At 46.1% G+C, this 25,668-nt stretch overlaps 1 protein-coding gene across 1 annotated transcript in view; it reads right to left on the reverse strand.

The window, feature by feature from the left end:
* Positions 1-2,982: 2,982 nt before the first annotated feature.
* RIMS3 (regulating synaptic membrane exocytosis 3) overlaps positions 2,983-25,668 on the reverse strand; it is a 60,775-nt gene continuing 38,089 nt past the window's right edge. The window contains exons 2-6 of the mRNA XM_030217473.1: positions 18,095-18,236; positions 16,542-16,654; positions 7,536-7,637; positions 4,470-4,609; positions 2,983-3,195 (exon numbers count right to left, since the gene is read on the reverse strand). Of these exons, the coding sequence (XP_030073333.1) occupies positions 2,983-3,195; positions 4,470-4,609; positions 7,536-7,637; positions 16,542-16,654; positions 18,095-18,236 (710 nt within the window). The remainder of the gene's footprint in view (positions 3,196-4,469; positions 4,610-7,535; positions 7,638-16,541; positions 16,655-18,094; positions 18,237-25,668) is intronic.

A 25,668-nucleotide genomic window follows, 5' to 3' on the forward strand; every position in this document is an offset into this window, starting at 1 on the left:
GCGGTTTGTTTAAATTTACTACTTAGTAGCTTCATTAGGTGCTCCCCCCCCCCCCCCCCCAATCCTAGTATTTTTGGAAAGAGTAAACTTTGGCTGGCAATAGATAGGTAATTAATCACTTGTTTACTCTTTCCAAAAATACTAGGAATGGAACCAGTGGGCAAAACTAATATTGGCAACTTATCAGACCCTTCTCAGGTCTTCAGTGGTCTATAAAGGGGTGGTAACAATGCTGCTCGGGGGCCACAACCCAGTTGGATTTTCAAGATTCCTATAATGAATATACATGGCATTGATTTGCATGTACTGTTTCTATTATAGGCAAATAGATCTCATGCATATTCATTGTGGAAATTTGGCAAAGCCAATTGGCTTGTGACCCTCGAGGAGGGTGGTTGCCCATCTCTGGTCTGTAAACTTCAGGTTATCCTTGGTGAGACTCAGTGGCGTAGGGCAGAAACTTTAACAGGCGGTGCAACCCCCTCCCCATGGTACCTTAAAATCGCCTAGCTCCGCTCCAGTCTTCGCCTGGGCATCAGCAGTGGCGCTCATAGGTTGCCTGCAGCTTGCACCGGGGCTTTCTCTGTGAACTGTCCCGCCCTTCGCCAAACAGGAAGTTATCTCAGAAGGGGCGGGACAGTTCACAGAGAAAGTCCCAGCGCAGGCCGCAGGCAGCCTATGAGTGCCACTGCTGCTGCCCAGGCGAAGACTGATGATTTTAAGGCATGGGTGAGGAGAGGGGGCGGTCTGATAAGGGGTGTGTATGCAACATACGCACCTGGAATAAATACGGCACTGCTGAGGCTGGAAAGTAAGAAGAGGCAGCGAGAATTTCAATCCATCGAAGGAGCATCCATCATGCAGGTGACTTCAGTTCGAAGCAGCAGTCGGCTGCCTGCACTGCAGCAGCATCTCTTGGGTTTTCAGGGTCGCTTTCTTATTCAGCACTTAATATAACATGACAATTCCCTTACCTTCAAGCCATGGTCTGCTTTCAGCTCCAGAAAACCATGAGCTCAAGTCTGGAGGGAAACTCTGAGATCCCAGTCTGTCTGTACTGAGTTCCAGACTTTGAAGTAAAACCCTCGTCATTGTGCAGAAAGGTAGTAAGGTGTCTCCCACCCTACATCTTGATTTTGGAAATCAGGTGTATTGCTTGCAGAGAACATTCCTCACAGGTAGGTTATGGAGCTGGCTGGTTAGATGTGGTGCCTTTACTGTAATATCAAAAGTGCCCAGGAGGACCTGGAGCTTGAACGTTTCGCATTTTGGTCACTAGCCTTCCAATCCAAAGAGACCAGCCAGAACTGATCCTTGCATAGTGCCTGAAATTGGTTTTTTGCTGGTTACAAGGAACCCCACATTCATTCTCTGTTATATAATTGTGGTACAGCTACCAGGAAACAGAAGGAGCCGGTGAATGGAGACACCAGAGTGAAGGGATTCTGAATTTGGTTGCCCTTCACTTCCCTCAGTTTGTCTGTACATGAGACAACACAGACTACTAGCATCCATTTCTGCAATGAAGTTTTCATCACACTGAACAGGGCTTCTGCTGTCCTTAAGTTCAGGAAAACGTCGTCTACTGCGTATCGTCGCAGAAGATAACAGAGTTGAGGATGAAAGCCAAGTCCAGGCCTCAGCTCCTTCTGTCTTCTGCTCTGCAAAAGTCCTTCTTTTCCTACACAATGAAACAGCTACTGTCCCATTTGTGATGAAATTTCAATGTTTTAATGCTGTTACCCTGAGTTTTCAGCAAAATTCATAGGCACCGTCACAAGAAAGGAAGCTTCCAGACCTTTCTCTGTTGGTACAAGCTCTTAGCATATCTGTTCTCCAAGCTCTGACCCCCCCTGGTTTTACACTGTCTCCTTCCCCTCTTTGAATCAATCACCTTCCACCGGACCTCAGTATAAAGCAGTGTGGACAAAGGCGCTTTCATATTTCCTGTAGAGTTACCCTCATTCCTAGCTGACGTTAGTGATCCAGTTGTTCTTCCACTGTCATTCTGCGTCATGCAACTGAGAAGAACAGAGAGAATGATCCAGCTGAAAAGTGTCATCTTTGGGTGACCTTTGCCCTCTCTGAGCTTTGGTCTGCCAACTCATTACATCATTGTTGCTGTACAATAAAATGCTTTATTTTTTTAAAGTGATGCAAAAGAAGAAAACTTTAAATGCACTTATAATTTTTCAAATAAAACGTGTCCATTGCATCTTTGCTGGCATTGCGCAGTCAGGGGTTGTGGGCTACAATGCTTTACAGAATGGTAGGAGGGAATTGCTTTACGAGAGTTGCAAGATCTGTGTGGTGAAAGGTTCAAGGCAGGAGGTGGCAGCTGCTCATGCCGGCTTCTCTGTGGAAGGTGCCACACCTGGGCCACAGAGAGCAAAAGAAGCTACATAATATGCTACATTCCTTAAAAAAAGATACTCGTTGGGTTACCCAAAAATAAGCCAAAAAAAAAAAAAAAATTAGCATCTTGCTTTATACACATAATCTATATATAAATATGGAGAAAATCAAAATGCATTGATATGCACTTCTCTATATTTATATATAGGTAACTAACTATATTCTAGATTTTTGTTGACCTTTTTCCTTGGAGATCAGAAGAGTGAAGAGAGAAGCAGGTTCTTGGCAGCTGAACTGCCATATACCCTACGGAGCGTATCACGTGTGTGTCCAGAGTTTCTTGCCTCTGCACCATGTCATAAGGATTCTCAAACACTCCGGGAAGTTTGTGTTTCTTCATCATGAGATGCTGTCGTAGAGGCTTCCAGTCAAGAACCTTGTTTCAGGCTACAGGGTTAAGAGCGGTAGATTCCCCCTCTGGCCAACACTGTTGATAGCAAGTTGTTTCAGGACATACACGGATAAATATTTACAGCCATTCTGCCGAGCGTTCCTGCGTCGGGAACAAATTGCAGTCAATGGCCCTTCCACCTCCCTCATTCCCTTCCCTTCCCCTCCTCGGAAATCTTAAGGACAGGAGGGACTTGTGGAACTCTCCAAAGAGGACTGGGAGAAGTGACGTGTGAGTGGGGCAATCGAAGAATCCGCCAAGGAGGAAGTAGGGAAGAGTTTGTACCAGCCTGTAACCATACTGGTAAGATCCAGCTCTTCCAGCATGATCTGGGCCATCCCCATGAAAGATTTGTGATCCATGCGGCCATAGTCTCCCCACACTATCACCTGGAGAAGAGGAAAAGAAAAGAGGTCAATTTTGAGCTGCCACTTCCCAGTCTTCCCTCGCTAGAGGTTGTGTAGAGGGATGCTATAAGAGGGGATAGGCACGTGAGAGCTCTTAGTGGTTACTGGGGAGGGCAGCCTGGATAAGCCCTTATCTGCTGTCATGTTTCTATATTTATGCAAATAGTTCATAATTATTTTACGCCACACTTCCTCAACGATTATTTTTTTAGTGTTTTGTATTACATTGTATGAGAGTACCCTCAGACTTTTCCACTCATTTTTGTGTCCAGATTCACTGCTGCTTAGTGGTATAGCACTTCTTTCATCATATACGTGCTAGTATCGGCTAATAATACATTTTTTAGTTTTGTATATGTGCCAATACTTGCCGTGCTCATTCACTAAATATGAAAAGGTGGCATAGTCATTCATAAAGATTGCACTTATCTTTCTCTCTGTATCAGCGTCCACGTAAACTAGGGCGGAACCGCGTGTACCAGAGACAGAGGGATTTTTTTTTTTTCGTTATCTGTATTTATGCAGGTCAGCTTTGGTCAGAAACTAATCTAGAACGCGAACAGTCAGATCAGCTGCCTTAATCAGTCTCCACAAAACTATTAGACGGGTTTGACCTGATGATTTACACTCAACCATGGAGATTTAAGTTTAGCAAGAATGCGGAGGACCTGGTTGTACATTTCCATGGACATGACTCTTACTAAAAGTCAATCTGTTAATTCTGATGAAATGATTATGTTTTTCTTTTAACCCAGTGCTTCTCAAGTAGGTCCTGGTTTTTGGAATATCTACGATGAATATGCATGGGATTGATTTGCATACACTGCCTCCATTGTATGCAATTCATTCATATTCATTGAAGATATCCTGAAAACCTGACTGACAAGGTCGTACTCCAGGACTGATTTGGGAACACTGTCTTAACCCATCTAGATCAGGGGTTCTCAATCCAGTCCTTGGGACGCACCCAGCCAGGCAGGTTTTCAGGATACCCACCACAAATATGCATGAGATAAATTTGCTTGCACTACCCCCTACTATCTCTTGCATATTCATTGTGCATTTCCTGAAAACCTGACTGGCCAGGTGCGGTACTGAGGACTGGGTTGAGAAACCCTTTATCTAGATTAAATATAAGATTCAACAAACAGGTCCAAACCGAGACGACGTGGAGAAGGATTCCAAAGTCATAAGAGCACCTCAGGAAACAAACAAAAACACCGAGCTTTCTCCAGGGCACTGGGGAAGACGTTTACCTGTAGCACCTTGCCCTGGGGTCCTTCATCAAAGAGAAGCGCCTGTTGGTACAGAGGATCCCAGGTCTTCTTGGCCGTTTTGGTCTTCTTCTTAGCTAAGCAAGCTCCATTCTCCAGCAGGTAAACTTTAATGTAGGGAGCTAGAAAGGACCACGAAGCAGCAATGTCAAAAAAAAAAGCGGGGTTCACTGAAACAATGCTAATCCAATCTAATCTGAGTTGACATTTCTAACCTGCTTATTTTCTATTAAGGTCCAAAGTGACTTTACATATTAAAATGACCCAAATGTGATAAAACTTCATAATTACCAAAACAACAAAAAAAAGGACTAAGATACTTCATCTGTTTACAGAAAAGCAATGGTTTTGCCCAGCCAGGCTAAGAGATGGTCCACCCTCCTACTCAAGAGAAAAATCACAATCTACCGTGGCACTTGAGACCTACGGAGGGGGCCTGAAAAGTGGCCCTTCACGGAAGGCAGAATTGTTGGAATGAAACCAAACCTTCTGGGCAGTTTTAGAAGGGAAATGTCCTCAAACGAAACATGCAGTGACTAAGCCAGCAATAAAGGGTCGGTCAAATTACAAACCAATATCAAAACTTCCTTTATTGAGGAAGCTAACTGAAAAATTCCATAATGTGCAAGTAAACTCATTCTCCACGAGTATGACTGCCCTATATCTGAACCGGTCAGGATTCTACACTGGACACAGAAGGGGGAATCTTCTGTTGAGTGCATTAAATACCCAGTGTACCTGAACGTAACTCACCTTGAGCTACTACTGAAAAAGGTGTGAGCAAAAATCCAAATAATAATAATTAGACAGTATCGCAGAGACACGAGACGAGTGGAATGACTTTCTCTATTGGGCATCCTCAATCTCTTGAACCAAAGAATTGGAGGATGTATATAAACAGGGAACTGTGTGGCAAGTCTAAAATAGTTTATCCAATTTTGGGTTTTAATATATTTATCCAATGGATGGTTTTCAGTTTCTCAGAGAAATGAAAAATATGGGTCTTCTTTAGGTAAGACTCTCCCCATGAATCAATGTTGTCCACACTATTACTTAATCGTTCTCACCCTTGGTTAAAAAATTGATAGCAGGCAAGACGTTGAGTGACGTCTCTTTGCTTTAGACATTTGGCTACTATAATCAGGTGGGCCAGGATCAAATGGAGTCAATATATTTTATTACATTTGTACCTCACACTTTCCCACTCATAGCAGATTGAATGTGGCTTACATATTATATACAGGTACTTATTTGTACCTGGGGCAATGGAGGGTTAAATGACTTGCCCAGAATCACAAGGAGCTGCCTGTGCCTGCAGTGGGAATTGAACCCAGTTCCCCAGGACCAAAGTCTACCACTCTAACCACTAGGCCACTCCTGGCTGCTAAAATATTACCCTATGCGGAATCCTGAAAACCAGAGGGATAGCTATAGGTATTTCTAGATCTGGCTGGATTGGAGGTTGTCCCAAATAGAGGGATTTTAATGTAGGTGTTATAGTGGATGAGAAATGAACTATAGCAAAGCAAGTCCCCTCTACAGCTTGGTTCGTTGCGTTGGTCTTTACAGCCAGGTTTATCTGGAAAAGATCTCACCAAGATATGCACTCCTTACTAAGGAAATCGACCACTGTAATTTGATTTATTACGGTACAACTGGAATGATATGAAACAGCTGCAATTAGGGCAGGAAGTCACAGCAAGGCTGAGTCCTGGCAAACAGAATGACAGAAATACTCTCATCTCTGCACTGGCTTCCAGTAACACCTCCATTCACATTTAAAATGTCGATGGTGACTTTTCGATCTTTGAGGACAGGATGCCTACAATTCTTGGTTAGGCTGCTGCAGCTATAGACGCCTTCAACCCAACAAAGATTAGACATTATGTTTTAAGGGTTGGAGCATATTTTTGTTAACCGTTTTGGCTGGCTCTTGCCAGAATGACAGTATATCAAATACGATAAATAAATAAAGCAGATTCAAGGTTACTTTATTTGATAACCTGCTTGAGGAAATCCATTAAACGGAGCACAATAAATATTAAAAATACAACTATAAATCCATCAAGGAAATACAACCAATTGTAGGAAAAAAATAGACAAACACACACACAATAAAAATAAATCACTGCTACATTGCTGATACTCCAGGCCCCAGCAAATACTGTCCGAGCAAAAAAAATAAATGTAATAAAATAAATTCTGATTAATGAAAATGGAGTGGAGGAGTGGCCTAGTGGTTATGGTGGTGGACTTTGGTTCTGGGGAACTGAGGAACTGAGTTCGATTCCTGGCACAGGCAGCTCCTTGTGACTCTGGGCAAGTCACTTAACCCTCCATTGCCCCATGTAAGCCGCATTGAGCCTGCCATGAGTGGGAAAGCGCAGGGTACAAATGTAACAAAAATAAAGTAGATACTATTGGAGATTCTACATGGAATGTTGCTACTATTGGAGATTCTACATGGAATGTTGCTATTCCACTAGCAACATTCCATGTAGAAGGCTGCGCAGCCACATTGGTGATCTGCAAGGGCCGACTTCTACATGGAATGTTGCTAGTGGAATAGCAACATTCCATGTAGAATCTCAAATAGTAGCAACAGTGGAGGAGTGGCCTAGTGGTTAGGGTGGTGGACTTTGGTCCTGGGGAACTGAGGAACTGAGTTCGATTCCCACTTCAGGCACAGGCAGCTCCTTGTGACTCTGGGCCAGTCACTTAACCCTCCATTGCCCCATGTAAGCCGCATTGAGCCTGCCATGAGTGGGAAAGTGCGGGGTACAAATGTAACAAAAAAAATGAAAAAGAGGTTTTCTAGTTACTTTGGCCCTGCATTTCAGAATTCTCTCCCTTTAGAGCTGAAAATGGAAGAAGACGATTATTTAACATTCAAGAATCTGATCAAAGCATGGCTTTTTTGTTTCCAAGAATATTAAATTCATGAAATAGACATGTCATAGCTTGTTCCTGCTCCACCCTCCCCCCATATTCATGCTGTCTTTCTGAGTCCCCCTTCCCACCCTGCCCATTTCCTTCCATAGTACTTACCAGGAATGGATTTGGTGCCCAGCTTTGGAGTCAGACCTCGTGCCTGGATGACTTCAACCTCTAACTGCCCATTTCTGTCGATCATCCCAATGTGGACGTCACCTGGAATACAGTTTAGACAAGAAAATGGATAAAGAGGACAAACATTCCTCCCTGTATCTTCATTATATCACAAACGTGGGGCTTGAAAATAGCACTTCGGAGGCCTCCTCCTTCTTCATAAATTTGTTGCCTATTCCATGAAAACAAAACGCCCCATATTCAAAGTGATTTAACCCAGCAAGAGAGCCTGTTGTCCAGTTAAATCACTTCTGACTGCCTAAGCATCGATATTCAGCAGAAATTAACCGGACCGTTCCGCTGAATGTCACCAGTAACCACCCCAGCACTGTCCAGTTAGTGCCAGGGTGGTCTGGGGATGGAGCCAGGACTTAACCGGTTAGTGGAGATATTCACACCACTAACCAGTCAAGTAAGTGGAAAACGTTAGCAGCAAAAAGGCCGAATATTGCTCAGTGACTAGTTAACTTCTGGGTATATAGTCAGAAGAGTTTCCAGTGCCTCCTCTGTCCTGATCCCCCTCCCCTCCCCACAAAGCAAATACTAGGTCCAGACCAAACCCCCCCTCCCCCACACACAAACAGACACATGTAGGCCCCTCAGATCCTGAAACTTCCTGGTGGTCAAGGGGTATAAGTAGGAGTTGATGTCCACTTGCTCCCACCCATTGTGGGTCCAGCTTCAAAATGGCCAAAATAACCCCTAGCCAGAAATGGTCTGGTATTAAATATCCGGGGCTAATACTGCCCATAGTGGTCAGCATTTTCTTTAAAATGTTGACCGTCCTGGACTGAATATTGACCAGTCTCTGCTTATGAGCAAGGACAAGGTTCTTGGGTTCCTAGAATTACTATTACAGTTGTTGAACACACACATACATTTATATGGGAACAAAAGGTTAACACAGGGGGTCTGAATTAGGCTTTGCTGAAACTTGGCTATTCATTTATTTGGGTCTTATTCTTCTGCCTTCTTCAGGTAGCCCCTTGAAATTTTGCTTCTACCCCACCTGGTCTCCCTCCCAGATGATGGATGCCTGGGCTCCCTCCTTCCTTTTCAGCCTTTTGTATGCATGGGGATTCTATAGAAAGCCAAACGACAGCAGAAGTGTCCCCCTAACAACGGGGGATCCTATAGGTCACGATAGGAAACATCTGCAAATCTTTGTTTTCATAGAGAAGTATCCGCAAAAACATTTAAAAAAAAGAGACCTAAATCCTACCCTTCAACCCTACTCCATGTCCTGAGTCAACATAAAAGGCTAAGTAGCAGACGCAATTTTAATAGAAGTTTAAATAAATGAATGAAGCCTGTTAAAAGCAATACTGACCGATGAAGAGGCAGGCGAGTCACGAGTTGTATACTCATGTGAAACTAGTCGCTGCTGAGGTCACGAATATATAAAGCATAAAGAGTTATTAGAGTGCTATTTGTTAGCTAAACTTATGAGAAGCTCCCACTAAGATATAAGCGTTTGATGCATTTTATTGGATTCATAAGGTTTAAACATATTCAGCTATGTACTCTTTATTGTTAACGGACAAGTATCGCACATTGTATAATGGATGGATCCTTCTATCAAAGTACTTCATTTGTTCATTGTGTTTGTCTTACCTGAGGTTTAATAACTCCCATTTTGTCTGCTATGTAGAATCATTTTGTACATTATACACAGTTTTCTTGTGTGAACAATTACTGACCACTGGATTATTTCAAAGGTCAGTTTTATGTTTATTTATATTTCATGTTTATTATTATTGTTTTATTGGTTATGTCTAGGAGCATACGCTTTTACATTATGTTTTACATTTTATATTTTTTACATTTTGAATATTCTTATGTTTATGTTTTTTTGTGTCTAATTTTCTTCACCCAACGTGCAATTAGACTCTGGAATTCGTTGCCGGAGAACGTGGTACGGGCGGTTAGCTTGACGGAGTTTAAAGAGGGGTTAGATAGATTCCTAAAGGACAAGTCCATAGACCGCTATTAAATGGACTTGGAAAAATTCCGCATTTTTAGGTATAACTTGTCTGGAATGTTTTTACATTTGGGGAGCGTGCCAGGTGCCCTTGACCTGGATTGGCCACTGTCGGTGACAGGATGCTGGGCTAGATGGACCTTTGGTCTTTCCCAGTATGGCACTACTTATGTACTTATGTATTTAGACTCCTGAAGCAGGCCTGTGGCCGAAACACGATACTGTGACGAGCCTCCATCAATATACTGTCTTCAATTGATTCAAGTCTCCTCGTTCGTCTCTGGTTTGCTTGGTTCTATTGATTCTTTTTAGTTTCCACATTGCTTTAAAGGTTTTTTATCATGACTGTTTGGACTTGGATGTCGAATAACATGTAGGAATCAATTATTATACCAAGTATCTTTAGTTGGGACTCCAATGGATAAGTGACATTATCAATTATGAAATTGTGCGCGGAATAAAATATTGCTGAATAACACTACTGTACCATCTTTTGCGTCAAGTCTACCACCCGGGGACAGCGCGCCGTTTGCCTAATTCAGAAGACTACTCTCATGTTGCCTAGCCTCTCCTTTGATATGGAAACCGCGTCCACTATCGGGAGGAGCACAAGGACTATGATGTTTCTCATGATGGGACCCTCCCGGACATCACTCCCAAAACCGATGCCACCGGCTGCGGCGGTGCATAACTGCAGGTCTGTACGGGTCATCATTAGTACCTGGGGGGGGGGGGGGTCTAACGTGATGGAACAGCTTTCGAAAAACTCTGCGCACAGGGCGATCATCATGGGCAGGACATTCCTGCGTGCGTAATCCAGCCCAGTGACAAGGGTAAGGTAACCCCCTTATGGTACCCTTTCTCGCTATGTTGCCTTTTACCTGTCCAAAAGCCCCTGCTATGATAGTTTATGACAGGGTGAGGGTTAGATAATAACAGAAATTTTGTTTTCTCTCTATTCAATTTTAGTTTAAAAGGTGGAGGCCCAATTCTCCATCAGCTTTACAGCAGATTTGATATTGGGTTTCATGCCCACTTGGACACCGGGATTTATATCGGGCATAAGTCTGGGGCGGGCACTGTTTTATAGAGGGTGTGCGTCCTTTATAGCGCTTATCGTCAAACTTTTCCGGTACCAGTTTTTAGTTTTATTTGTTTATTTTTCATGTTTATATCTCGCTTTAAACCAAAGTGGGTTACATCAAAACACACATAAAATCATCAAATACAGCACATCATAACAATCGCCCCATCTTACTAACACATTTGCAATCTTTAGGATAGCTGTTTAGACAAAAGTCCGAAGTCATCCCTCGAGGAAGGCCTTCATAAAGCAATGAGTTGTCTCACACTTTTTCAATTGTTAAGTCTCGGATGTTCAGGAAGGCAATTGCACCAGCCATCAAAAAAACTCGATTACGGGTATCCACAAAATGATATGCTGTATTTGTAGAGACACATAATTGCTTTGCTAATTCAGAGCATAAAGCTCATCTCAGTTGACACATTCAAAAAATATACTGGAACCGTGGCATAGATCCGATGATGAATCAAAAACAGTACCTTAAAAACCACCCGATATTTTATGATTCCCCCCCCCCCCCCCCCGTATCAAATCAATTATTGTATACTGCTAATATCCCCTTTCCAGGATTCAGTGCGATTTACATTCTAGGTGAGACAAAAGCAGATAGCGTTAGTGTGAGGTACGAGAACAATTAAGAGACCATTGGTGTAATGCACGAGACCAAAAACATTACAGGAAACTTGGATAATGGATGTGGAGAGCTGATGAAAATGCCCCTAATCAAAATGTATATCTGAGTGAAGAGCAGACGTCACTACTGATATCCCATTAGAAATTTGGCCTTTTGTATACTACACTCACACACAATGAAGGTAATCTCTGAAACCTATTTACCCATCTGCAGGGATGGTGACCAGTTCAAACTGCTCACCACCCCTGCAGATAAAGTAAGCACAGCTGGTTCTTTGAAGCACTGTGGCATCAGGAGTGATTGTTTTCCTATCCCTCAGAAGCTGCTCCCCCTAGGTGTAAAGGTTGAGTTGGCCCTGCTTCCATAAGAACAAAAGCACCGCCACACTGGGAAAAGACCAAGGGTCCACCAAGCCCAGCATCCCGTCTCCGACAGTGGCCAATCCAGGCCCCAAGAACCCAGCAAAACCCATAAAAAAAAATAATAATCTTCAATAATGTTCAATGGACTTTTCCCACAGGAATCTGTCCAAACCCCCTTTAAACTCCGTAAGGCCAGCTGCTGTCACTACATTTTCCGGCAACGAGTTCCAGAGTCCAACTACACGCTGAGTAAAGAAAAACTTTCTCCTGTTTGTTTTAAATCTGCCATATTCTAGCTTCATCTTGCGTCCCCTGGTTCTATTGTTTGAACGTGTAAACAAACGCTTCACATCAGTCCGCTCTACTCTGCTCACTATCTTGTAGACTTCTATCATACCACCCCCTCAGCTGCCTTTTCTCCAAGCTGAAGAGCCCTAACCTTCTCAGCCTTTCCTCATAGGGAAGTCGTTCCATTCCCTTTATCATTTTCATCGCCCTTCTCTGCACCTTCTCCAATTCCTTTATATCTTTTTTGAGATGCAGCGACCAGACTTGGACACAATATTCGAGATGTGGTCGCAGCATGGAGCGATACAACGGCATTATAACATCCTTGTGTTTGTTTTCCATCCCTTTCCTAATAATACCCAACTTTCTGTGCGCTTTCTTTCCTCAGCCTTCCTGACTTTCTTTGCGCCATTCAGAGCCTATTTCTCCTGCATGGAAGCGCAGACCAGCCGTGCCCAGCATCCACCAACCAGTGGAAGCACAAGACCTTCTGTTTGCTACGACAGCCAACGTAAGTAAGCAATATTTGTTTTGTAAAGCGAAAGCAAAGAATGAAAAAAAGGTAACTTCTTAGTTCTGCGACGCAATGCAAATATCAGTGCGTCAGCTGATAGAATTAGTGACAAAATTAAACAGCGAAATCAAACAGAATCACTCACTGCTGGATGCTTTGGTTGCAATAGCAGGAGTGAGCCACTGTGTGGTAAATAGCACCGATCCCAGCATATCAGCAGATCCCCATCATTTTTATTGGTGCGGGGGGATGGGGGGCTCGCTTTCATGTCCTTTCCTATAATAGACTTACATAGAAACATAGAAAAATGTAGGCCGATAAGGATCATATATGGCCTATCCAGTCTGCCCATCCCCTTTCACCTTCATCCTATGACCCCTCGTTCCAGAGCTTCCTTTCAATTGAAAGAGACTCACCTCCTGTCCATTTACGCCAAGGAGGTATTTAAACATCTCGATCATATCCTCCATCTCCCGCCTTTATTCCAAAGTATACATATTGAGATCTTTAAGTCTGTCCTCATATGCTTCATGAAGAAGACCACTGACCATTTTAGTAGCCATCCTCTGGATCGACTCTATCCTGTTCATACCTTTCTGAAAGTGCTGGGCAGACATATACGGTCTGTGCCAGAGCCGGTAGTTGGGAGGAGGAGCCGGTGGTTGGGAGGAGGGGCTGGTGGTTGGGAGGTGGGGATAGTGCTGGGCAGACTTATACGGTCTGTGCCCTGAAGAACACAGGTATAAATCAAAGTAGGGTATACACAAAAAGCAGCAGATATGAGTTATCTTGTTGGGCGGACTGGATGGACCGTGCAGGTCTTTTTCTGCCGTCATCTACTATTCACACAAATATCCACATTCTTCTGCTAAAGCACCAGAATTTCATCTTGCTTCTTTAACAAAATTACTTTTGCCAGAGGATGTGGTAACAGCAGTTAGCGTGTCTGGGTTCAAAAAAGGTTTGTATAAGTTCCTGGAAGAAAAGTTCATAGTCTGCTATTGAGACGGACGTGGGGAAGCCACTGCTTGCCCTGGGATTGGTGGCATGGAATGTTGCTACTCTTTGAGATTCTATATGGAATGTTGTTACTCTTTGAGGTTCATGGAATGTTGCTCCTCTTTGAGATTCTATAATGGAATGTTGCTACTCTTTGAGGTTCCATATGGAATGTTGCTACTCTTTGAGATTCCATATGGAATGTTGCTACTAATTGGGCTTCTGCCAGGTACTTGTGACCTGGATTGGCCACTCTTGGAAGCAGGATACAGGGCTAGATGTACTATTGGTCTGACCTAGTATGGCTACTCTTATGTTCTTATGACAGGCTGGGGTATAAGATGGCTGGTTCTGTCCATCCGACTGTATGTTAATCTCTGCACTTTGGGTCCATGAGCACCAGAGATACATTTCTATGGTAATTTTCTGCTTCTGCAATAGGATCCCCACAAATGCATTAAGAAGAGACGAGTTGGACAAATGCTGGACATTAATTATTGAGGACATAGAGAGCCAAGGCCAGGGCCTTCCTTCCTTCCTGCCTCTCTCCTCTCCAGCAATCCCTCTGCTCATTTCCATGTGCATTGTTTGCGATCACTGGATTTCCTTCCACTAATTTATAATGGCTCTTTTCAGTGAAAATTAATGTTATAAGAAGTAGGGTTTATAGGCCGTTAGACCCATAAATTGTGGTCCATAGGTATTATTCCTATAGTTTTTCTGTAAGCAAAGAATGAGAAAAAGGTTCTTTCTGTCTAATGTGCTTTTGGAGGGTTCGCTGGGCAAAACTGTCATATACATAGTAACATAGTAGATGATGAAAGCTGTAAATAAATTACATACCCTGGAAAGGTGACAAATGAATCTCTCTCCCACTAACTCGTCCAAGTCCCTGACCACTAAGAGGGGCATAATCGAACGGGGCGCCCAAGTTTTCCTGAGGGCATCCTCGCAGGATATCCTCAGGAAGGGGCGGGGAAACCTGTATTAACGAAACAAGATGGGCGTCCATCTTTCGTTTCGATAATACAGTCGGGGACGCCCAAATCTCAACATTTAGGTTGACCTTAGAGATGGCCTAACAAAACTACCTCACCAACCCACCCAATTATTAAAGTCCACCTTCCACACTATCCTGTCTAACACCTTCCTTCTCTCTTCCCTCTCTTAATCTTTGTACATCACTAATTGTATCTGATATCCTGCACGTCAGACTCACAGAAATAGAAGCCTGCGCGGCCGCGCTGCTGATCTGCAAGGGCAGGCTTCTACATGGAATGTTGCTAGTGGAATAGCAATATTAACATTCCACGTAGAATCTCAAATAGTAGCAACAGAATCTCAATAGTGGCAACATTCCATCTAGAATCTCAAATAGGGAAAGGGAAATGGGACTTGATATACCGCCTTTCTGAGGTTTTTGCAACTACATTCAAAGCGGTTTACATATATTCAGGTACTTATTTTGTACCAGGGGCAATGGAGGGTTAAGTGACTTGCCCAGAGTCACAAGGAGCTGCAGTGGGAATCGAGCCCAGTTCCCCAGAATGAAAGTCCGCTGCACTGACCACTAGGCTATTCCTCCAGTCCTATCAAACCTATAAATGGCAAGTGACCGACTCACCTGCAAATGCGCAGTAGAGACTTCCCTCTCTGTCCCGCCCCCGCGTCAAGATGTGATGACGGGGGGAGGGGGGCGGGACAGAGAGGGAAACTGCGTGGAAGGGGAGGGAGGGAACCGCTGACGTCGCTACCGCTCCCCCCCCAAGGTAGCCGCTACCGCCCCCCCACCCCCACCCCAGAGTCGCCACCACCCCCCCTTCACCCGGCCCGGGCCCTCTTCGTTATTCAACTTACAGCAGCGCCGAAACAGCAGCAAGCAGCTCAGCTTCAGCTCCCGTAGGCCTTCCTTCCCTGCCTGTGCCCCGCCCTCGCCGACGTGACGTCACACGAAGGCGAGGCACAGGCAGTGAAGGAAGGCCGACGGGAGCTGAAGCTGAGCTGCTTGCTGCTGTTTCGGCGCTGCTGTAAGTGAATAACGAAGAGAGGGCCCGGGCCGGGTGAAGGGGGGGGGGTGGTGGCGACTCCGGGGTGGGGGGGCGGTAGCGGCTACCTTGGGGGGGGGGACATGGGAGGTCTCAGAAGAAGGGGGGGGCCTTGGAGCTGGGGGGGCCTGGGGCCTTGGAACTGGGAGGGAGGGAGGGAGGGCGGGGGGGCCTTGCAGCTGGGAAGGGGGGAGGACTGGAGCCTTGGAGCTGGGAGGGAGGGCAGGGGGGCCCTTACAGTTGTGAGGAAGAGCAGGGGGGCCCTTACAGTTGTGAGGGAGAGCAGGGGGCCTTGGAACTGGGAGGGAGGGAGGGAAGGGGGCCTTGGGAGCTGGGGGGGAGGGCCTGGGGCCTTGGAACTGGGAGGGAGGGAGGGCGGGCAGGGGGCCTTGCAGCTGGGAAGGGGGAGGACTGGAGCCTTGGAGCTGGGAGGGAGGGCAGGGGGGCCCTTACAGTTGTGAGGGAGAGCAGGGGGCCTTGGAACTGGGAGGGAGGGAGGGAAGGGGGCCTTGGGAGCTGGGGAGGACCTGGGGCCTTGGAACTGGGAGGGAGGGCGGGGGGCCTTGCAGCTGGGAAGGGGGGAGGACTGGAGCCTTGGAGCTGGGAGGGAGGGCAGGGGGGCCCTTACAGTTGTGAGGGAGAGCAGGGGGCCTTGGAACTGGGAGGGAGGGAGGGAAGGGGGCCTTGGGAGCTGGGGGGGAGGGCCTGGGGCCTTGGAACTGGGAGGGAGGGAGGGAGGGAGGGCAGGGGGCCTTGCAGCTGGGAAGGGGGGAGGACTAGAGCCTTGGAGCTGGGAGGGAGGGACAGAGGGGGCCTTGGAGCTGGCAGGGAAGGAGGATGGCAGGGGGCCTTGCAGCTGCAACGGGAGGGGGGCCTTGGGAAAAAAAACATTCCAATACGCGCCCGTTTTAACGGGCTTAACGGCTAGTACAACATATAAAGAAGTGGACACGAGAGCAGCTCTGAGCAGTAGACAAAACGCTTCCTTCTGTTCACTCCCTTTTGGTTTATGCTTGAATTTGGCACATGCAAGACTCACCCATAGGTGGTGTAGCCAGGGTCTGTCTACCCACTATCTGTGCTGGGCCAAGACCATCCAAAAAATCACTGAACTGACTTTCAGCTCCCAGCCTGGTTGTAGGGAAAATGAACCTGGAAAAGAGAGACAGAACAGGTGAAACTGACATCATTGGCTTGACACTGGGACTATTATGCATTTGCTGCGATGCTTACTGGCTGCATTTTCACCACTGCCTAGGCGCTCTCTTTTCAAATTACCCCCTCTATGCATTACTTTGGCAACAAATAAAAAGTTGTCATGCCAAATAAATTTACTGAATTTGAATCTGGAAAAAGCACCAGTCGGGAAGAGAACAAATCATCAGTGGTGTCTTCTTTTTAAGCTTCCACCATCCCAGTTTGTTTCCCATTTCATGAGGCATCAGCACCTAACCATGCTACTCTGTACTGCCTCCTATCTGCAGGAGGGAGGATTATGCAGTGACCGAGCTCCTGATTCTCTTCCCTCTATTTCAAGACTAGCCCTGCCTCTGAGTCCCGCTATTTTCTTTGTAGAAAAGCTCTCTCTGGGTGTGTCTTTCCCTTTTGAGGTCTTTCCTTACTTAGAGCAGCAGGGCTGAGACCCAGTGATGCCAGGGTTGAAATCTTGCTTCTTCCACTATAAGCAGCTCATTTAACCCTGCACTGCCCACGTACAGACTGTTGGCTTGAGCCCTCTGGGAACAGGGAAATAGTTCCTGCACCTGAATGTAATGTATTGTGAAATATCAAAGAAAAGGGAAGCTCTAAATACAGTAAATAAAGAAAAACATTTGCTCCATTAATATCCCCCCCTTGTGGTGGGTGAAGGAAAAACACCACTGGGTCAGTGAGTCCAAGGCCTAAAGATTTCTCAATAGTATAATTAGTAGAAGGACCAAGTTTCAGACGCTAGGTAGAAGAAATGTATGCACTGAAAATGAGGAACACTTGATAAAGTCCCATAGAAATATATCAAACTCAGGCCTTACTTTTTGCAGCACTAAAGTGAAAAGAAAGGGCTCATTTTTTTTTTTACCAAATGAGGGCAATTAGGGAACCTGAAACCAAGTCTATTTCCATACCTGTTGGCCAAGGGCTGTGTGGCAATGTTATATTAACATCTGGCGCAGTGAGAGGAGACCCTCCCATCAGAAGTTTCTAGAAGAGCTGAGACACCTGTGTAGGAATGTCCGTATGTCTCTGCGGCAGCATCTTAGCACTCCAAACACTCCCACGCCTTTGCCTTCCCTTCTTCTGGTTCTGGTTTCCTAGATCCACATTACCCCAGGAGCTCTAGGAAAACTTGGAGCCATCAGCAGCTCGGCTTCCATAAATCATTCTGCTATAAATTCTAGGCCCGCAGCAAATTTTGGCAACAATGCAGGATCACTGCCTGGCCCAGGTCCTACTTACAGACAAATAGCAAGCCTGCTGGCTACTAGAAGATCCAGGGAAATGCAAAGGCAGGACCAAGGAGCTTCACCTAAAAACATCTACAGAAATGCACACAGGAAGTTGTGCGCTGCGTAAGGCTAACTCTCAGAAGCTTACGTGCCGTCGGAGCTGTTACTGTTGGTACTCCCGTCTGTTGACTCGCGGCTGCCTTGCCGGGTGACTCTGTTCCGCATCTCCACGGCGATGCCAGTTTCCGTGCTCCTTCGGATATTACTGCGCAGCTTCTTTGTGCCACTCTCTAGGAACAGAAAAAAAGTTTACACAACATGAAAAACTAAGCTGTGAGCATCTGGCCTTTATTCACATTGTACATAAGTATTGCCATACTGGGAAAGACCAAAGGTCCATCGAGCCCAGCATCCTGTTTCCAACAGTGGCCAATCCAGGTCACAAATACCCGGCAAGATCCCAAAAATGTACAAAACATTTTATACTGCTTATCCCAGAAACAGTGGATTTTCCCCAAGTCCATTTAATAACGGTCTATGGACTTTTCCTTTAGGAAGCCGTCCAAACCTTTTTTAAACTCCGCTAAGCTAACCACCTTTACCACATTCTCTGGCAACGAATTCCAGAGTTTAATTACACGTTGAGTGAAGAAAAATTTTCTCCGATTCATTTTAAATTTACTATATTGTAGCTTCATCGCATGCCCCCTAGTCCTAGTATTTTTGGAAAGCGTGAACAGACACTTCACATCCGCCCGTTCAACTCCACTCATTATTTTATTTACCGTCCTCTCCACTCATTATTGACTGGAGAGGACGGTAAATAGAGCACGGCTACTATTTATTTATTTATTTAGATGTTGCTCACAACACCATTTCAGTCGTAGCTCAAGATGAGTAACATTCAGGTACACAGGGTATTTCCCTGTCCCAGGAAGGCTCACAATCTAACTTTGTACCTGAGGCAACGGAGGGTTAAATTAGTTGCCCAAGATCACAGGGAGCTGTGGTGGGATTTGAACCAGACCCATGCTCTAACCCCTAGACCACTCCTACTGCCTGTTCTGTGGTGTGACACAGTGTGTGCATGTGGTTGGGTTGGGTTGCCGAAGTTTGAACTATTGTTGCCTGTGCTATACTCGTGCTGTGGTGAGACAGAGAGTAGTGGTTGGGGGGGGGGGGAGGGGAGTTTGTGCTATTTTGCATGTGGCGAGACCCAGTGTGTGCTTGTGGTTTGGGGGAGAGAGAGTTTGCACTATTGTTGCCTGTTCTGTGGTGGTGGGGGGAGCCTGGGCTGTACCTCTTCAGTGACTACGTAGAGCCCCTCAGCTTCAGTGTGCCATATGGATTTCTGGACAAGCCTTTTAGATTTGCTGTTTATAATTTTATTTTATTTATAAATTGATTAACTGCCACTTCCTTACAAGATCAAGCTGTTTACAATAAAGCAATCCATAGCCTCACCTAAGTTTCACTGTTACATGTACAACAGTGATCAATATTACAAACTGACAGAATTAATAATTATTACATAGGCTAACAGCTAACAGAGCGACTAATGATAGTGTTAAACCTCGTAAATAACACATAATCCTAGTTTTGCAGCTGGATCCCAGGCAATCAATGGTCCCCTTTAAGTGAAAGCCTTCAGGTACCTCTGAAAGGACAGATCATTTGGATGAAAAAACAAACAAACACGGAGCTGGAAGTCTTATCCTTTAGCTGCTCTTTACATCTGTCCTTTTACCTTTCCAGATGGGGGGGGGGGGGGGGGGCAGACTTACACTTCCCTTGCCTTTAACCTTTATCTGCCTGTTGGATGAAACCCTGCTGTGGTAGCTCACCTGCAAGGCTCTGATGCTCCTTCTAACTCCCTACTGTGTCTGCAAAACCTTTGCTAAATTATTCCCCTTGAATCAGACACTGGTCCTTGTTATCTGTTTCACTATTTGTGTTTGCTGAAACTCTGGTCTAGTGAAAGCGTCACCCCAGTGCACTGTGGGTGGCAGACCTGCTTATAATCGAACGAGAAAAACGCCCAAGTTCCGACCTAAATCGGGAGATGGGCGTTTATCTCACAAAACCGAATAAAGCGGTATAATCGAAAGCCGATTTTTGGACGTTTTCAACTGCACTCCGTCGCGGATGCGGACAAAGTTGATGGGGGCGTGTCAGAGGTGTGGCGAAGGCGGAACTGGGGCGTGGTTATCTGCCGAACAGAGATGGGCGCATTTCACAGATAATGGGACAAAAGTATGCGTTTTTAGCTAGAATTTAGGGCACTTTTCCTGGACCCTGTTTTTTCACGAATAAGGCCCCACAAAGTGCCCTAAATGACCAGATGACCACTGGAGGGAATCGGGGATGACCTCCCCTGACTCCCCCAGTGGTCACTAACCCCCTCCCACCACAAAAAATGATGTTTCACAACTTTTTATTTTGACCCTCAAATGTCATACCCACCTCCCTGGCAGCAGTATGCAGGTCCCTGGAGCAGTTGTTAGGGGGTGCAGTGGACTTCAGGCAGGTGGACCCAGGCCCATCCCCCCCTACCTGTTACAATTGTGCTGCTTAATGCTTAGTCGTCCAAGCCCCCCAAACCCACTGTACCCACATGTAGGTGCCCCCCTTCACCCCTTAGGGCTATAGTAATGATGTAGACTTGTGGGCAGTGGGTTTTGAGGGGGATTTGGGGGGCTCAACACAAAAGGGAAGGGTGCTATGCACCTGGGAGCTCTTTTACCTTTTGTTCTGTTTTTGTAAAAGTGCCCCCTAGGGTGCCTGGTTGGTGTCCTGGCATGTTAGGGGGACCAGTGCACTACGAATCCTGGCCCCTCCCACGAACAAATGCCTTGGATTTATTCGTTTTTGAGCTGGGCGATTTCATTGTCCATTATCGCTGAAAAGCAAAAACGCCCAGCTCACAACTTGGCGAATAAAACATGGACGTCTAATTTTTTCGAAAATACGCTTGGGTCCGCCCCTTCACGGACCCGTTCTCGGAGATAAACGCCCATGGAGATAGGCGTTTCTGTTCGATTATGCCCCTCAGAATGTCAAATCCAAGTCCCTGCAGAAAGTGGAAGGGGCCTGGATGACTGATCAGGTGGTCAGTATTTGCAGTCAGTGGTGTCAGTGCATTGTGAAGTGGCATCCTGGACCCGCCTGCTGTCTTTTTCAGTGTGTGGGGTGACAGCTGTCACAGCAGAGTGTGTTTTGGAGAGATCCCACAGGCTGAGAGCACACGGAGGCTGACTTTTTAACAAGACACATTACCCGAGGTAAATAGGTGTAAGGCCATAATTAATATTTATTTTTTGGATTTATTAACCGCCCTTATGAAGAAATTCATATATATATATAAACTTCTTGCCAATCCCACCCAGCTCCATCCATTCTCCACCCCCAGGGACACCTATGCGAATATCACCTTCAGGTAGGCGCCGTTTCTCTTTGCCCAGTTTCTATGCATGTGTATAAAAATGCCCCATATAGAATGAGCCCCAAATTGTTCACGTCTGCTACTGGTTATCACAAACTTTTCCCATAGGATGTCATGTTTAATGCATCCATGAACCGCCTGATGCATTCTGGGATTTGTAGTTGTCTGTGACAATGAACTGTGATTTTTTTTAAAATTCTTGGTTTACCTGGCTAGGTCTGTGTGACTGTAGAAGTGGCCAGATCTAATACGTGTCCAGTCTCCAGGCTCATGAGAAGAGGTCCTTTGGTAACAATCAAGTGAGCCTAATTCAGGAGTGGGGGGAGGGGGGGGGGGCGAAGGCAACTGAAACCCTGTTCCAAAGCAGTCCGTCTATTCCAGACAGAGATTAGGTCTAAAACCCTGCAGCAGGTCTGTCCATAGTGACCTGGGACCCTTCGATCTTGGTTCACCTACCATGGCTGGGAAGGGTTTACAGCAGCTTCTGTGTTTCTGAAAATAAATATGTTCCCAAGATTTGCCAAGAATAGCTCTCTGATGATGTAACTGTCCTCCCTAAAATAAATAAATAAAATGCTTAAGATGTTAAAATAAATGGTCTATTTTTGCCACTTGTGACTCTTGGAGCTTCTGCCTCACATCTTCACTCTGCCCTGCAACTAGCAGCCAATGGGAGCCCTGTATCTCGTCTCCATGGAGACGCAGCCCTGGCCCGGTCCTCGCAGCCGCTCGGCGCTGGGTAAGGTAATGGAACAAGTGTGGTGCCGAGAGCTGCAGAGTAGGGTCTTGCACTGTACACACTGCAGGGGCAAAGAATCAGATTGACCAGGATTTAAGTGGGGGCTCATTTTTCTAAAGAGGTACCTACAGCATCTGCCTTTTTACAATACATTTTGCGAGGCTGTTGGAACGGTGGCTACAATACGCCTAAACGACGTCCGCAAACACGTTGCCTGCGGGTTGTATCAACATGGGCTTCTCGTCACTGTGTGTTTTATTTTGCGCGTAGACAAAATTTCCCCTCAAATGGCCGCACTTGGATGGACGATTCCTTACGTTCTTCATCCCACAATCTGGTGCCATGACGTGACGCCCTTTCTGCCAACAAATTCCCAGCCACAAGTGTGTCTGTGGATGTTTGATGTGACGGTGATAAGCACCTGATAACACACAGCCCACTGTGGAGGCAGCTCCATCTATTTGTGTCTCTATAAACCGGCTGCCAGAACCAGCCCTATCACTGCACAAATTCTCAGCTGCTCTTAAGAACGTGTAAAAAAAAGGGCTGCACATAATTCATACATGGAAACTCACTCCCCCCTCACACTGATCCACGTGAGCTGCAGCCCTGGGACCTCCCACCTGTAAGTCCAGGCTAGGTTTTTATGCGCCCATATTTTCCACCCATAATACCGTGCACAATTTTAGAAGAACCAATTTTCCACACGCAAAACACGCTTTTCATGTGGAAAGAGCATCATGGAATTATCCCTATGCGTGCAGGTGTCAATTTTATAAAGTAACATACATACATAGTAACATAGTAGATGACGGCAGAAAAAAACCTGCACGGTCCATCCAGTCTGCCCAACAAGATAAACTCACATGTGCCATTTTTTGTGTATACCTTACCTTGATTTGTACCTGTCTTTTTCAGGGCACAGACCGTATAAGTCTGCCCAGCACCATCCCCACCTCCCAACCAACAGCCCCGCCTCCCAACCACCGGCTCTGGCACAGACCGTATAAGTCTGCCCAGCAATAGTCCCGCCTCCCACCACCGGCTCTGGCACAGACCGTATAAGTCTGCCCAGCACTATCCCCGCCTCCCAACCACCAGTCCCGCCTCCCAACCACCAGCCCCGCCTCCCACCACCGGCTCTGGCACAGACCGTATAAGTCTGCCCAGCACTCTCCCCGCCTCCCAACCACCAGTCCCGCCTCCCAACCACCAGCCCCGCCTCCCACCACCGGCTCTGGCACAGACCGTATAAGTCTGCCCAGCACTCTCCCCGCCTCCCAACCACCAGTCCCGCCTCCCAACCACCAGCCCCGCCTCCCACCACCGGCTCTGGCACAGACCGTATAAGTCTGCCCAGCACTATCTCCACCTCCCAACCACCAGCCCTGCCTCCCACCACCGGCTAAGCTTCTGGGGATCCCTTCCTTGACATTCAGACGTGTACGTGTGCAGCCCCCTCCAGGTCAGACTTCCTCAGTACGTGAACATTTTTGAACAGGATACTGAGGAGGAGTAAGGATAACACTCAAAGACAGAGCCTATCTGATGTCCGTGAGAGATCGACTCATCTTCTGCTTCAACCATCTCACACCTCCTTCCAAAGCCCAAGAATTTGCTTCTTACATGCACACATCACAATACACCCCTCAGAATGCCGACATGTACATCTTTCTGTGCACCCATTTTTTACACATGTATAATCCATGCCGCACAGTTTTTTTTTTGTAAGGATGAGTTTCCACACCTAGAACACATTTCGCATGCAGAATGTGCTTTTGTTAAATGATCCCATGGATAACACTGTCACTGCTATGACATAGTCCTTCTGGCAACTGTGCTGATTCTCATTAGAATCATACCAATACAAGCAAAGCATGAATACAGCACGGACAGCTGAAGAGTGGATTTTCATTGGAGTTCCATGCAGAGTAACACTGATACATGTACAGCATGAATACAGCACGGAGAGCTAAGAGTGGATTTTCATCAGAGCCCCATGCAGAGTAACACTGATACATGTACAGCATGAATACAGCATGGAGAGCTGAAGAGTGGATTTTCATCAGAGACCTGTGCAGAGTAACACTGATACATGTACAGCATGAATACAGCACGGAGAGCTGAAGAGTGGATTTTCATCAGAGCCCCATGCAGAGTAACACTGATACATGTACAGCATGAATACAGCACGGAGAGCTGAAGAGTGGATCTTCATCAGAGCTCCATACAGACTCACACTGATACATGTACAGCATGAATACAGCATGGAGAGCTGAAGAGTGGATTTTCATCAGAGCCCCATGCAGAGTAACACTGATACATGTACAGCATGAATACAGCACGGAGAGCTGAAGAGTGGATTTTCATCAGAACTCCATGCAGACTCACACTGATACATGTACAGCATGAATACAGCACGGAGAGCTGAAGAGTGGATCTTCATCAGAGCTCCATGCAGACTCACACTGATACATGTACAGCATGAATACAGCACGGAGAGCTGAAGAGTGGATCTTCATCAGAGCTCCATGCAGACTCACACTGATACATGTACAGCATGAATACAGCATGGAGAGCTGAAGAGTGGATTTTCATCAGAGCCCCATGCAGAGTAACACTGATACATGTACAGCATGAATACAGCATGGAGAGCTGAAGAGTGGACCTTCATCAGAGACCTGTGCAGGGCCACACCAATAAGAGGTAAAGTGCGACTACAGAAGACGGAGAGGAAAGTTGGACCTTGCTAAATTGCTGAAAATGAGGGGTACCGCCATAACAAAAGGAGTTAGAAAGTAAGAAATAACCTCTTTCAGACAATGTCTTGAAGATTTTCGCATGCACTTAGTAGCAGAGGATCAATAGGTGAAAAGGTTCGGCTACTTTCTCTTTCTGCTCATCTTTTCCTAATTTGTCTGGGTCTGCACAGCCCTTCCTGGACTGTGTCGCCATGGTAATTTCTTCTGCAATGCAGTGGGTCCCCTACAGACAACCCAGACTCCAGCAGCAGCCGGCAAAGCATGTTCAGCTTCAGAGCAGACTCCACTGACCCTGTGCTGGGTTGTGAGCAGCAGAGGGCGAAAGGGTAAACAAAGAAGGAAAAATGAATGCAAGCAGGCCAGGTCCATTCCCCTGGCAGGGGATCCAGCTGGGTAGGAAGTAGCAGAGCAGGGCTTGTGTTGTGGCTTCTAAAGCAGAAGAGGCACAAGTCAAGGAGAAAGGAGAGAGAAATTGGGGACCAACCGATATGCGGGAGAGAGAGAGAGAGAGAGAGGATGCCAGTGAAAACAATGTTTTTTGATTAAGCAGAGATTGGTAGCCAGACTGAGCCAATCACACTTCTAAGGAAATATTCATGGAAAACTGAGAGCTGGCTTTTAGGATTTTGAAAGCGGTGTTCACACTGGGAAGGTTCACTTGTTTTCCTCCCCTCTTGCACATTCTTGCACTGAACGGCATGTGTGCATCTACCCTTCACTGTGATAAGTTTACTCTGCACCATCGGGGCTGGTGGTTGGGGGGCGGGGATAGTGCTGGG

The sequence above is a fragment of the Microcaecilia unicolor genome, chromosome 11 (assembly GCF_901765095.1).
Source record: "Microcaecilia unicolor chromosome 11, aMicUni1.1, whole genome shotgun sequence".
NCBI lineage: Eukaryota > Metazoa > Chordata > Amphibia > Gymnophiona > Siphonopidae > Microcaecilia > Microcaecilia unicolor.